Below are 14,960 nucleotides of genomic sequence, written 5' to 3' on the forward strand. Positions count from 1 at the left end.
GAGCTTTCATTTCTCTATTGGTAGTGGGTTAGACTATGCATTGTGGAAGCAAAAAAAGCATTGGAGATTCCAGTTCCAGAATGTTAGGGCATGCTCCATGTGATCCCTGGCGACCTCATGGGCAGAAAGAGCTAACTGCCTCCACAGCAGAAATTTGTAATGCTGGTCAAATGCTCCCACCTTTATTAAGCACTACTAGCTGGGCTTCCTGGCCTCTACAGAGGCATCCTTTGGCAGGAAGGTGCAGCAGGCGGTGGACCAGAAATGATTGCGCCCTTTGAGCAAATATAGATGAGGATGGATACAGTTTTCCTTTTTTGGCCTTTTCTATAACATTCTTCCCAGACATCAGGAATTGTGGGAGATGCTGGGCTGCATAGCAGGAAATTTCTTACCAATAATTTCCTTTCTGCTAGCAGCATTTCCCACAATTGTATCCACGCTGGATGGCTCGTGAGTCAAAGATCAGATATTAAGTGAGATCATTACCATATGACAACCTTCCTTGGTCTAATGTACATAGTTCATTATCTGTGTAATATTTATTTGTTAATGATCTTATGCAAGTTTTACAGCTTGGAAATAACTCATCTGGAAGCAAGCAGAAGCTGAGGGGGCATGGCTGTGTGGCTCCAAAACTCTGATTTGCCTCCATGAGCTACAGAGAAAGGAGAGCAGCCCAGACCTAAAGAATTGTGGGAGATACTGCTAACAGAAAGGAAACTATTGGTAAGAGATTTCCCTATCAAAAGGCCCATTTTACATAGGGTGAAACGGAGGCAAAGAGAGGTGAAGTGATTTGTTCAAGATCACATATCAGGTTATACGGCCTGCAGTAGAACTTTGGTCTCTCACTGCTGTATAGTGCCCTCTCCATTGGGCATTTCTTCCTCTTTATCTTCATCTAGGATAATTGCTTGCAGGAACTTACCCAGAGCCTTCCATCAAACTACCTTATTTGAGTCTTTCCTTCACAAAGTTCTTTGGAAGAAGTTCTACTGAAAGGATTTTGTGTCTGTGCTGGGGGGGGGATTCCACCCAGTAATATACAGTGAGCTCACTATTTGTTGACTTTCTGGGTCTGGGGTTTCCACATTAAGTTCTGTTTTTGTTCTAACCACAAAGTTTGCAATTTGTGTGTCAATCTTGAGACAGGAAGCTAATATCAGAGGATTGCTTCATAGTTAGTCAATACATCTTGTGGGTGACTTTGAGATGAGGCCTTAGTGCTTTAACACATTTATTCACCTGGTGGTACCCACCTCTACCACTAATCAAGTAAAATAATCCTTGTGGGTTTATTACAGCTGTTCATTAGTTGACAGGACATTGTTTTTTAGGGCATGGTCAGAAGAGTATTTATTTTTAAACTTCCCTCTAGGAGCATTTCAGTGTCCTATAACACATTCTGCCTCTTTAGATGTACAGGATTGCCATTTGGAATTTTAATAGCCACTTGATTCTGTGTGTCCTGGAACAACTATGTACAAGAAATCCAAGGACAACCACACCTATCTTCATAGTAACCACCGCAAACACAGCAAGAAATCTGTTGCCTACAGCCAGGCACTCAGATATCACAGTCCGGGATATACACCTTAGCACACTCAAAACCATCTTCACTAAACAAGGACGCTCTACTAGAGAAGTAAATCGCATCATGGAACAGGCCGCCCAAACATCCCAAGAGAACCTGTTTCAATACAGAAATAAAACAAAACCCCCTCCAACCACCCACCCCTAGTTGTCACCTTCAACCCCACACTGGAACCCATACGGGGTATCATCAAAGAGGTACAATCCATACTTGATGGGGACCCTATCTTGAAAGAAATCTTTCTTGAACCCCTTCTTCTGACCTTCAAAAAACCCCTCAACTTCATCATCAGAAGCAAGCTCCCCACAGACACACCCGGACACACCAACTCAGAGCAGCACCAGTCCTTGCCAGAAGAACAGATGCAAAAGCTGCATCCATAGCTCCATTGCTACAATTATTGTCGTCCTCCCACAACACACCTTTCAAGACCTCTGGGTCCTACACATACCTCTGGGTCCTATCACACAACTATGAGGTGAAACCAGACAATCACTATGCTCTCAAACTCTCACAGAAAAATGATAAAAAACAAAAACACCCCCTGTCACATGTGAGTGAAAACTTGTCACAAAGTGACCCCTCTGTATCTGACCTGTCAATCCGCATTCTCAAAGGAAATCTGCACATCTTCAAAAGATGAGCCAGAGAGCTTAAATTCATAACTTTGCTAGACACTGAAAATCATGTCTTAAAAAAAGACACTGGATTTATGGTTTATTAAAACAATATGTAACCCACTAGCCCCCCTATTTTTGTTCTATGACTACAGGGGTGGTAACAAACCACTTCACCTTGAATGGTCACTTAGAACAGTGTTTCTCAACAACCAGTCCGTGGACTGGCACCGGTTCCTGAGATCTTCCTGACACAATTTAAGAAGGCAGCGAGCTGGTGCCTGGTATCAAAAAGGTTGAGAAACACTGTCTTAGAATATGTGCTAAGTACTTATGCTAAACTATCTGTTCCATCTCATATTTAGCTGTGATGCTCGGAGTGCCTTTCCCAGGCCTGAAGAAGAGCTTTGTGTAGCTCAAAAGTTTGTTTCTCTCACCAACAGAAGTTGGTTCTATAAAAGATATTATCACACCCACCTTGTCTCTCTAATATCCTGGGACCAACATAGCTACAACAACGTTGCATGCATGTGCCTGAAATGTAAGTTAAACTCTTCGGGCTTTTCTACATTCCTGATGTAAATCCATGTGCGGATGCACTCTCCAGAATAAGAGCATCTGCACGTGGAGAAAATCAGGAATGGTTAATCTGCCTTAAAATTACACTCTGCCTTATTCTGGATTAATTTTCATGTGTAAACAAGCCCTTAGAGTTTGAAAAAATGTGTAGTCTTTGTAACATTCAAAGAAGTGTCAAATGAAAATGAACTGACTTTTTATGGAGAAACTTCGCAATAAAGAATTGCTGTTCATACTGACCTCTTCATTGTTGTAGATATAGTGATCACTTCTTGTTTCCATAGCAGTCTAGATTTGTCTGAATTGGCAAAAGCAGCTAAGAAGAAGCTTCAGTCTGTAAGTAAAGCCTCTACTTAACCTATGCTATGCCACATGTAGTCTTAGTAACATGGCAGACTTCTGTACTTCATCTCCCAAGTTGTTACTGACTATAATGCACTGTGGTTTTTGTTAGTTCCTGCCTATACAAATATCACTTCCATATTAACTGATACATTCAAAGCAAACATGGAAGGAGACTGAAAAAGGCATGAGGGGGGAAATAAAAAAACTCAATATTTGCTGGTGGATGGGAGATGAAATGTATTTGTGTTTAGGAAGAACTGCAAGTAAGATCTCTGATTCTGCCTCTCATTAATAATGTTATCTCAAACTAATGACCTTTAATTTTATATTATCTCATGCCTTTGTGTTCATACATACGCTGCATGCTCAAATGTTATTTTATTTGCCTTTAACTTTTTGAGAAGTAAGTATAGCTGTATTAGTGTTTGCCTGATACAATTGCCTTTAATACTAGTTCATCTAGTATCTTTTTAAAAATACTTTCCAAACCAATTCCTGCTTAAGACAGGTTGAGAATCTATTGGGCCTGCTCTTAATACCATCAGTGTTCCCTCCGAAGAGAGAATTTTCAACTATTTCCGTCTGACTTTTCTTCAGGGGATGAAAGTTTAGTAAATTGGGGAAGAATGACTTTTGTATCATCCTCTTATGCAGTAATGTGGTTTTCTGCAAAGATTATAGTGATGGCAGTGAAACTTCTGATTAAACTGGGCAATATGTCTGGAGAACAAAATGCAGTATAGGAAAAAAGAATTTCAGCCAAATACAAACCCTCCAAAATTGAGCCCTATCTCCACTTTAAACCCACTCTGTTAGCAGGCATTACAACCCTGTAAGTAAATGTAGATGTACTCTTGCTGATTCATTGTAGCTGTTGTTAACTCCACCCGGGACATAGGTTGGGAGTAACTCTTCGGCTAGAGAAGGTCTTGGGCCAAACAGCCCTGGGGGGAGGCCGAGGAGCAGCCACGCCTGGGAAAGTGGGGTGATTTGGTCTGGGATTTATTAGTTTCTTTGTAAATGAAGTCAGATCCCAGGAAGCGGGTTAAGTTGACCCTGCCTATTTGTCTTGTAGTGGGGGAAGGAAGTTGGACTGCATTCACTCATGCATTTTTACAGTTTTTAATTAGCAATTTATATTACTGGCCACTGTGAGGTCCCAGGGTCCCTCTACCTGAATAAAAATACTAGAATAACCCTGAAACCTTAGTTTACACCAGGGGTAGGCAACCTCTGGCACGCGTGCCGCCTTCGGCACGCAAGCTGATTTTCAGTGGCACTCACGCTGCCTGGGTCCTGGCCACTGGTCTGGGGGGCTCTGCATTTTAATTTAATTTTAAATGAAGCATCTTAAACATTTTAAAAACCTTATTTACTTTACATACAACAATAGTTTAGTTATATATTACAGACTTATAGAAAGAGACCGTCTAAAAACATTAAAATGTATTCCTGGCACGTGAAACCTTAAATTAGAGTGAATGAATGACGATTTGGCACACCACTTCTGAAAGGTTGCCGACCCCTGGGTTACACAATCTCAGATCTCTCAACAGGTCTCTCATTCCAAACATAAACATCTCTCTTGAACTGTTCACATTAGGAATAAATTCTGGAACAAATAATCACTACTTAAGCCTGCTCTGCTCATTTAATCATAGAAATACCTCCCTCTCTCCTCCCCCAATATATTATTATTGGAAGGGCTGGGACTCTCGTGAGGTCAGGGAAAAAAGTCCGTTTTCCTTTATCTGTACTGGCTGGCTGTAGAACAGGCCTGATCTGTCTAGAGCAGGGGGTCTCAAAGTTCATCGCACCGCGACCCCCTTCTGACAACAAAAATTACTATATGACCCCAGGAGAGGGGACTGAAGCCTGAGCCTGCCTGAGCCCTGGTGGGGGTGGGGGGCAAAGCCAAAGGGCTTCAGCCCTGGGTGGGGGGGCCTGTAACCTGAGCCCCGCTGCCCAGGGCTGAAGCCCTCGGGCTTCGGCTTCAGCACCAGGCGGTAGGGCTCAGGCTTCAGCTTCAGCCCATGTGGTGGGGGTCCAACCACAGCAAGTCTAACGCCAGCCCTGGCAACCCCATTAAAGTGGGGTCGCGACCCACAGTTTGAGAACGGCTGGTCTGGATCCAGCACCCAGCAGGCTCTCACGCTGCTTTGGATATTGAACAGCTTCACTCTGGCAGTCAGTCAGTGCTTCCTGGGCTGCAAAAGTAACAGATTGTCTGTCTCCCGAGCACAGACATGCACATTTGCTTTCTGCAGCATAAGAGATTTTGGGGGGTTGATTTATTGCTACCGAATCCTTAATCACTTCATTCTTATTTTTAGCTAAGTAACCACTTATTTGAAGAACTTGCCATGGATGTATATGATGAAGTTGACAGGCGGGAAACAGACGCAGGTGAATAAGGCTTTCTGAAATATCTATGTAGTTAACACTTGAAATGCTATGTTACACATAAGGTGCTAGTGCCACTAAAAGCTATGGGTGAAGTAATTTTTGTGTTTAGGAGTTGATTGGTACTTAGTTTCTACTACATGTAATGAGTGTTCAGTTTTATATTGGGGTATAAAATAAGTTTTTCTAATTATTTTACTGCGTGGAGAACTCTCAGAAAAAGCAGTTCCTTTGACTCTGATTACGCTTAGTGTTGAAACTCTGATCTCTTGACCTAGTTCAATGAGTAGATGTTTCATGGGGTGAAGCTGCTCCAACACTGGCTCTGTTTTCTCTGTAAACAGTTTGGCTTGCTACTCAGAATCACAGTACACTGGTGACTGAGACCACGCTTGTCCCTTTTCTTCCTGTAAATCCTGAGTATTCTTCAACACGGAATCAGGTAAGTTATCTTGTTTGTGAGTGTTACAAAAGAGTTTTATTAACGTTGTGCAGGTATTTAATAAACTGGGGGGAAAGGGACACTCCACTTAAGAGTTTACAATAGTTTCACATTACATCTGCCCTGATTTCTTGGTTTTGCAGATACATTTCCCTAATTTTTTTAAAAAAAGTATTCCTCTCCCTTATTTGAATCTTTCACAAAGCAGGGGAAACTGAGTAATCAACTCACCATACAGGGAAAATGATGAAACTGAATGAAACAAAGTAGGGAAAAATAGAGGCACTGTTTCCCATATCTTTCTGTTACAGTAATCTTGGGTGTTACTTGTAGCAAGTGTGTGTGTGTGTGTGTAATTTAAAATAAATACATACAGAAGTGTGATTAAGCAGATGGTGATGCGTCAGTTTTTTTTGCAACCAATGTATTTTAAGATAAGATACTATATTAATGTTAATACAAAAAGTTAACTATTGTAAACACACTAATATTGCTTCTAGGTAGTCATCTTTGTATGCAGTTTTTATGAAAACAAATGTTTGCAGGACATTTTTAAAACCCTGAGAATGGGGTTATAATATAAATACAAAGAGTTTTAATTATGATGCACAAATGCTGTTACTATGTATCTGTTTTGCCAAGAAATTGCTATGTCCGTAAATGGTATCCTGTGTAACTTTTTGCACCTTGTTCTATGTTTTAGGGAAGACAGAAACTAGCTCGGTTTAATGCCCATGAATTTGCTACACTAGTTATAGACATTCTAAGTGATGCCAAGCGAAGACAACAAGGGAATCCTGTCACTGGCTCTAAAGGTGAATATGTTTTTGACTAATTGTCTAATCTTCTATACTTGCTGTGGTATCACTGAAATTACAGTTCTACTAATTCATTATCTAGAAGTACATCATGTGACTTGATCATTTTTTGAAATGAGTAAACAAATTATAGTCATCGCTATAAAGCCTTGGGTGTATGATTTGATTTGATGTAAAGAGGCCAGTAGTGTTTGCTGATGACAGCGCATTTGAGCTCAAGAGTAATGCTTAATTATAGAAGACTTGAATATTAAGAGTGATATTTCTAACTAAATGGACTTGAGACATGTACGCAATCCAGAAGTGTCCTTTCTGATGGTATAGAACAGCATTCTGTGGAATTCCCCAGGTGGCTTCCTAAATCTTCGGAGACCAGAAATTCTATAACTGTATCTCTACCAATCAATGGAATGTTGATCAGGAAAATGCCAGTGTTATAGGGATTATGGACACTTGTCTAAATTTGGGACTCTGCTTGAGAACATGCTTTAGAACTTGCTAAGTGTTAGGTTGCTTGCAAATGCTCACTTTCTGTGCTGTTTGAGCATATCTGAAGCTCGCTGATATCAGAGTACAACCATTTAAAACAGCAATCAAAAAGTAACACACAGCTGTAGTTCCAACACTAAAGATATGAAGCAAACATTTAAATACAAAAATATTCTCTCTAAAGAGATGCCAAAAGATCATATTTTTTTATACAATTTCCCTGTATTACCCAACTGAATAGTGATGTAGATATGTTGGCAATCTCATTCTATTTCGTACCTTATTTTCTTCACTGTGTGAAGTGTGTTAAGTTAGCTCGTAAACCTTAATTCTCCTTAGTTACTTGAAGTTACCTAAATACTTCAAGGAGGTCAAAGGAATAAAATTAAAGACTGCAGAATTAATCTTTCACTGCTACTGTAGATTTGGCTGTTGTAGGTAATGATAATCTAGTCACACTAGATGGCGCTAACTTAATATTTTTCTTTTTCTGTTAGCAACAGAATAATTTTTTGTCCTAACATTTCTCTTCATGTTTTCTTTTAGTCTGCTTGAAGTTCTCTTCTGATATTATTAAACAACATAAACCAATTCTGCATACAAATCCTAATTAACTCATTTTTGTTTATAGAAAATGTGGAACTGATATTGAAATCTATCAGCAGTCAGCATAGTAGTGAGAGTCAAGATAACGACCAGCCTGATTATGACAGTGTTGCATCAGATGAAGATACAGATCTGGAAGCAAATGCAGCAAAAGCAAATAGACAGAAGGTAGGTTTAGTAATGATGTAGGCTATTAAACCCCGTTCTTGCAAATATTTATGTATGTGCTTACATTGAAATCAATTGGAGAACTCATGTGAGTGAAGTTAAACACCTGTGTAAGTGTTCATGTTATTTCAACTCCATTTCACAGTCGCTTCCCACATTCTATAAAATCTCTATGCAGGATCAGAAATACGACTTAAAACATTTGTAAATGAAGCATTAATAAAACAGTTCTAAAAATGAGTCCCTTACAGAATTTATTTCATTTGGAGACAAACTATGAACCCACTAGCACAAATTCAAAAGCACTTCAGCAGTTAGTGTATTATGTCACTTGGCTTCTTTCATCAGAATATCTCAAAATACTTTACATTAAATTTCACCTACATATCAATGAGATAGCAAATACAGATGGATAAATGAACGCTGAGAGATGAAATAATTCCTGAAAATAATCCAATAAGACAGGGAATAGAACGTAAGAATCTTGGCTTCCTCCCCTGCTCTAACCCGTAAACTAATGTGAATAGTAAGAGCCAGAATATCAAATACTAGTCCATGTATTTTTTTAATCAAAATCTTTATTAAATATCATCCTTTTCTTTTTTGAAATCCCAAGGCTAATATTATTGCATGTAAATGAGCTAAGAATTAATTGAGACCAGGTTTCTTCTGAGATGGTCCATAGCTTTAGTTGTGTGTAAAGTGTGCTGTTAGGTGGTTGTTACTTTCCTCGGTGACTCATGTCAAGTCAGTTTTGGAAATCTGTTAACATCATTGCTGTTTTGCTTCCTTACGGTAGATTGTCTGTCTTATAGGTGTGGTAAGTATTTTATCTGATAATTTATTTTATTTATAGAGCCTGGATTCAGACTTGTCAGATGGACCAGTGACAGCACAAGAATATATGCAAGTTAAGAATGCTTTGGTGGCTTCTGAGGTAAAGATACAGCAGTTAATGAAGGTGAACATCAACTTGAGTGATGAACTGAGAACCATGCAGAAAAAGGTAACAAGTATAGTAACATAAGCAAAATTAAAATCCTATAGCTAATGAGGTTAATTTTTATATAAATATAAAATAAAGGACCATGTGTGAAGACCAGTCAAAATATTTTGACAAATCAGAACTATTTTGGACTTGATGTAACAAAAATGAGTATATCCATGCAGAGCAAACTCTTAATGTTTCATCTTTCATGGAAGGTGTTATCGGGAACTGTTTAGTTCAACTTCATTGATTTTTCCTTATTCCCAAACCATTGTTTAAAAAACCCTCATTCCATTGTCTTGTTTCAAAATGAGCAATTGTTTGAGGCTTTGGAAACAGCTGATGGTGCACTTTATTCCCGTCTACTTTCTGCTTTCTGTTAGGTCACTTATTTAATCCAATAATAAGGGCTAGTGCTTATACACATTTTAAAACTCTCTATTGCCTACAAGACCAGTTAAGCATATGTTAAAAGCCAGGCTACCAGACCTTCAAATCCTAGTGTAGAAAAGGTCACTGTAACAAATATAGTACATCACATGCTTGCAAATTAGTTGTCTTCATCGAACTAGCTATAATGTTGGTCTACGTGTATGCTAAGATATCTGCTAGGTTTTAAGAAAACATGGACAGCTTTATGGGACGATCTCCACCAAACAGAGTGACTGGAAGCTAAGGTGCAAAAGTTCATTGCAGGGGAAGAAAACAGAATTGCTGAAAATGGAAAAGACCCACTAGATTTTTTGGTGCATAAACTTCCTCTGTCTGCAGGCTATCAGTTACTGATACTAGAAAGTCATTAAGATTCTAGAATTTAACTAGTTGGCCGACATTCAAATGAGGTAAGATCTAGTACCCAAAACGTACAGGATTAGTTGTATGTTTTTTCAGTGGGTCAGTGTACATGTGGATACCTTTTAAAAACCTATAACTAATTGCTTACTCTCAGTATTTGTTTTTGGTTTTATTTTTTCGGTGATCTGCACTGTCTGTTCCTTATTCTGGATTTGTTTGCCATGCTGTCCTGTCTACTTTGTCAGGAAGGGATTCCATTAATTGACATAAAACCAGTCCCCCTTGAAGTTGCGCAGCTGTGGAATGACACATAATTGTAACTGCAGTATTCTATAATTGTAGAGAAAACCAGCCCAGAGGTGCTGTCAAGCTACAGTACTGGAGATGTCAACTTTCCTAAGGTAGCGCAAGAGTTATCATAGAATATCAGGGTTGGAAGGGACCTCAGGAGGTCATCTAGTCCAACCCCCTGTTCAAAGCAGGACCAAGCCCCAGACAGATTTTTGCCCCAGATCCCTAAATGGCCCCCTCAAGGATTGAACTCACAACCCTGGGTTTAGCAGGCCAACGCTCAAACCACTGAGCTATCCCTCTCCCCTGTCGATGAGGACTAGAAAGATTGTCCTACCTGCTTTCTCCAGTGTCCTGGCACGATGCCACTGTGCAGTGCTGCTGCTTTCAAGAGCCTGGAGTGTTTGTGGGCCTCTGAGCTATTAGGATTTAATACCAGTCTAATTCATGGCTTGAGAATATCTTCAGCTATATCCCTAACCTGATCAACTGAGCAGTTGGGACATGGTTTCAAATGTTATTGTCCAAGTTGCTTTCTCACATAGCAGGTAACAGCAGATGCAAAACACATCTGTGCATATAAAGAGGGCAGTTATATGTACAGATACCTGTTTTTGTCTTTGAGATCTCTGTTGGAACCCAAAATTTATAGAGGAACCTAAGACATCGTATGGGACTTCTTTGCTGCTTTTGCAGGTGTCTTGATTAAGCAGCTGTCTGCATCATTTGAATTCATTTTTGGTTTAGAGATAAATTTATGCTTTAAGGAACCTAATCTTAGAAAAAGCTTTTGCTGTAGGAGTGAGGTATCCATTGTACATTAGGATTTTAGTACATTGATACAGCATAGTGGGAGGAGATGGGCCAGATTTTCCTGTGCAGCAGATGAGGGGAATAGGATGCATCAGAGAGCCAGTCATAGCTCCCTCATTCTGAGGATCAGTTTGTGCTGCCCCAGATCCAGTGATGTTTAGAACAGCTATGGGGCTGCACTAATTTGTCACTGGCTTAGTGACTTACACCAATGACAGCTAGGCATAGCAAAGCTCATAAGAACGGCCATACTGGGTCAGGTCCATCTAGCCCAGTATCCTGTCTTCCGACAGTGGCCAATGCCAGGTGCCTCAGAGGGAATGAACAGAACAGGTAATGATCAAGTGATCCATCCCCTGTCGCCCAGTCCCAGCTTCTGGCCAACAGAGGCTAGGGACACCATCCCTGACATGGCTCCTCCTTACCCTCTGCTCCAAGGGGAAGGGGGATGGATGGCATAGTACCTAGCTACAGTAGCTTTAGGCCAATAAGAAGTTGCCCTATGGCAGGGTAGTTTTCTGCTGGCCATTTGTGGTCAGAATCTAAATGCTTTGCAGAACCTGAACAGAGCAAAGGAGCCAGATCTCATTGGAGAATATGGCCCTTGGTCTCTTAATTGGCGTAGGTTTATTTGATATTTTAGGCATAGATTAAATTTAAATATATAAGCTAAAAATTGTCTGTCTCGTCTAGTTGTCTAGTAGCATGATATGTATCTAATTTCTCACACTTCAGTTACTTGAAAAAGATACCAATTAAAGAAGAGGCAGAGCCTCTATTGGTGTATGTCACTTATGGGTGGGTTCTCCCTAAATCAAGTGAAAGGGTGTTCTTATGAAAAACAGATGACTTTCTGACACATGGGCACTTGTTTGTGAACTTAAACAGTGACAGTGGTGAATTGATCTGATATGCCAATAGATGAAAAACAGCAGACAGCTGAAATTATACCACACCTGGTTTATAAAATATGTGGTGAAAAATAAAGGGAAAAGGAGATTGTGCAGCATGGACCTGCTTGATTGTAATAAAATGACAAACTTTTAAGGAGTTAGCATTGCTCTTTACTGATCCTTAAATCTTAACACACAATACATGGTATGACAGACTGCACAGAGTGGGAAGAGGCAATATTTTAAATGGCTTCAGGATGCTAGTCAGAATCTTCACTTCTGGGTACTGGACAGTGTCAGGCAGACTACGATTTTACAGCACAGACTGATTTTCTTGAAGGTTCACATGACGCAAAGCAAAATGCAAGTAAATACCGAATATTGTGACTCCTAATGAATGGCCATCAGCTGTCTGAAACCGTATGCTCCATATATTGTTTGAGAAGATGTATATAATATTTAAATATTGGCAGTTTTCTTCATGATGTGTTAATATAGCAAACTTATTCTGAGAAATTTTCTTCTACAGCAAAGTTTAAATTGCTGCACTTTTCCCCACCCACAGATTTTAATAATAGTCTTGTTGGCTTCTTAGAAAGCAGTAGCTGATATCCTGTTTTTGTAACCTTAACTCCACTGTCCTCTTGCTTTGCAAAGCAAGCTCTAAGTTTTCTTTGTGCTGTATCTGTGCTATAATTTTAGCAGTTGCATATTCAGAGGCTTTATTTAAGTCATCTTTAAGTGACTGTAGCGACGGTTTGCTGAACTGGAGTGCTTTGCTTGAAAAGAATTTATTTTTCTGTTGTTTAAACAGCCTTCGTGGTAACGAAAAATTTATGTAAAAATACAACTAACCTGGAAATGGATCTTATGCTTTTAACTGCAACAGCCAAATGTAAGATCCCATTTGACTTGCATCCCAACTGAAAGAATAGTAAGTTGAAACTGACACTTATAAATCTACCAGACCTGCAGTCAAATATTTTTGTCTGAGCAAATGAAGTAGATTTTGAGAGAAAATTCCATTTAAAAATAATAATAAAATCTGGTAACAGCTAGCTGGATTTGTTTTTAAGGTGACAAGCTGTATTTGTATACTCCGTTTGCTTGCTGTAGAAAAACAAAGTCCCACTGCTAAACATTTCTTTCAGCTTCAAACACTACAGAGTGAAAATACGAACCTCAGAAGACAGGCCACAACCAATATATATCAGGTCCAAACTGGATCTGAATACACAGACCCCAACAATCATTCTTCTTTAAAGCGACGACCATCTGCACGAGGTAGCAGACCTATGTCTATGTATGAGACTGGATCGGGTCAGAAACCCTACCTCCCAATGGGAGAAGTCACATATCCAGAAGAGAGCATAACAAGACTGCAGCCTTTCCCTCCACAGGTAAGTAAAACTGCTAATGCTTCTGCTCTTCTTCGTATGTTTAGCTTTTTCTATTGCAACTCTGTTTGTTTACTTGATTATTTACCAAAATCTCTAGCCTGTCTGCCTCCTAGTAAAGTAAAACCGTAAGAATTATCACTGTTTGCTGTATTAACATGTCTGCAGGAGCTTGATGGTTTGAAGAATAAAAGCTGTAACATAATTCTCTGATATGTAAATTGAAGCTTTTGACTTCTGCTCAACTATTTCCTTTAGCCACAATATATTTGCCAGTATATGCAGGCATGAATGTTTCAAAAGTAGGAGAGAGAAACCCAGAATTTAACAAGATATAGGTGTAGTTTGTGGATCTCTGATCTTGGGGCATACCGGTATGTGCTTATATGTAGAACTTGCAAGCCTTTTGAAAACACTAGGATTGAACTTTGCTGAAGATCGCTCATGATTAGAAATGCTACATCGAAGCACCCAACCCTTTCTTGGAAGAGAGTTTACTTTCATGGATCTCTCTGCAATATAGCTTTTCATTATTGTCTCTTACTTTGTATGTTTTTAACTCTAGTGTTCACAGCCTAGTTTTTTAGGTGGCCAAGTCTGTCCTGATTAGTACTTTCCTAAATTATTAAAGTTCCAATAGTGTGGTCAGCATAAGCACTGATTCTGCTCTAAGGAATTTGCATTCTAGACTGACAACAAAAAATACACCAACACTCAAGAGTTCATTCTTTATCATATCTTTTTTAAATTGCCAGAGGCAGGGGGAAATGTGTGGCAGTATTTTTTGCTGATGTGAATCAGGATTTTAAGGCTTTGTCAATATGTTGTCTGTGAGGCAGCACTATCTTGTATTCTCCTCAATTGCAAACATTAAATGCATTTGAAAGAGACTGCTTAATTGTTTGAAAGTTGAAATTTCTTTCCTGGCTTGAAAAAAATGCCATGTGGATATAAAACAAAATGCTTCATGCAAGCAGTAGTCATGAATGTCTAAAGTATTTTACAAGAAGTGCCATTTTGGCAGATGATGCTGAACCATCCGACATTAATGCCACGAGCTTGGATGTTTTTCAGTCTGATGAACAAGTATGGGACTTCTCAAACTGCTGGAAATAATAAAGTGCTTATTAGAAATTCAAACTAGATGATAAAAGTGATATCATCATAGATTATGTTGACATGCTGTGAAAGATTTCAGTATAAAGTCAGTTCCTGCAGCAAGAAATGTCGGAATTCTTTTGTACACAGCAATTTATTCAAAGTGTAAGAAAGCTTCATAGGTTCCTGAAACTTCTCATTTGTTAACGTCTTGTTGGTTTAGAACTAACAGTTCTAAAGCATTGCTTTCTTTCTTGTGAAACTTGGTTACAGAAACATACTATTTTTTCCTTTAATAAAATCTTTCTACTGAATCCTAGTGGGATATATTAGTTAAATGAACGCCTTTGCAGAAGCAGAATTTTAACTTCACATTTTGGTGAATGTATTTGTTTACTTTGGAATTCAACACCTTTTAATACTGATACCAGAAGTAGCTTGAAGAAGTCAAATGCATTTTGCTGGAGTTACAAGTCCAGTCTAGCTCAGTCAGTTTTCTCAGTCATTCTGATCATGTCATCTCTTTGATTTATCCAATTTTTAAAATGCACATATGTTTAAAAGTTATTTTCAGAGTATCTGTGAGGTTTTTTTGTTTTCCCGAGTGTTTCTCTCCCCTCC

The 14,960-nt window shown here is 39.1% G+C and overlaps 1 protein-coding gene across 8 annotated transcripts in view; it reads left to right on the forward strand.

The window, feature by feature from the left end:
* GIT2 (GIT ArfGAP 2) overlaps nt 1-14,960 on the forward strand; it is a 50,815-nt gene that overhangs the window by 17,807 nt on the left and 18,048 nt on the right. For 5 of the 8 annotated variants that reach the window (XM_034791322.1, XM_034791327.1, XM_034791323.1 and 2 more), the window contains 7 exons: nt 3,081-3,129; nt 5,472-5,544; nt 5,886-5,983; nt 6,687-6,798; nt 7,922-8,064; nt 8,921-9,070; nt 12,996-13,244. In XM_034791322.1, coding sequence (XP_034647213.1) covers nt 3,081-3,129; nt 5,472-5,544; nt 5,886-5,983; nt 6,687-6,798; nt 7,922-8,064; nt 8,921-9,070; nt 12,996-13,244 — 874 coding nt within the window. Of the gene's footprint in view, nt 1-3,077; nt 3,130-5,471; nt 5,545-5,885; nt 5,984-6,686; nt 6,799-7,921; nt 8,065-8,920; nt 9,071-12,995; nt 13,245-14,960 lie in introns of all 8 variants that reach the window. The other 3 variants (XM_034791321.1, XM_034791324.1, XM_034791326.1) reach the window with 1 other exon arrangement.

This window comes from Trachemys scripta, chromosome 15 (genome assembly GCF_013100865.1).
Source record: "Trachemys scripta elegans isolate TJP31775 chromosome 15, CAS_Tse_1.0, whole genome shotgun sequence".
Taxonomy (NCBI): domain Eukaryota; kingdom Metazoa; phylum Chordata; order Testudines; family Emydidae; genus Trachemys; species Trachemys scripta.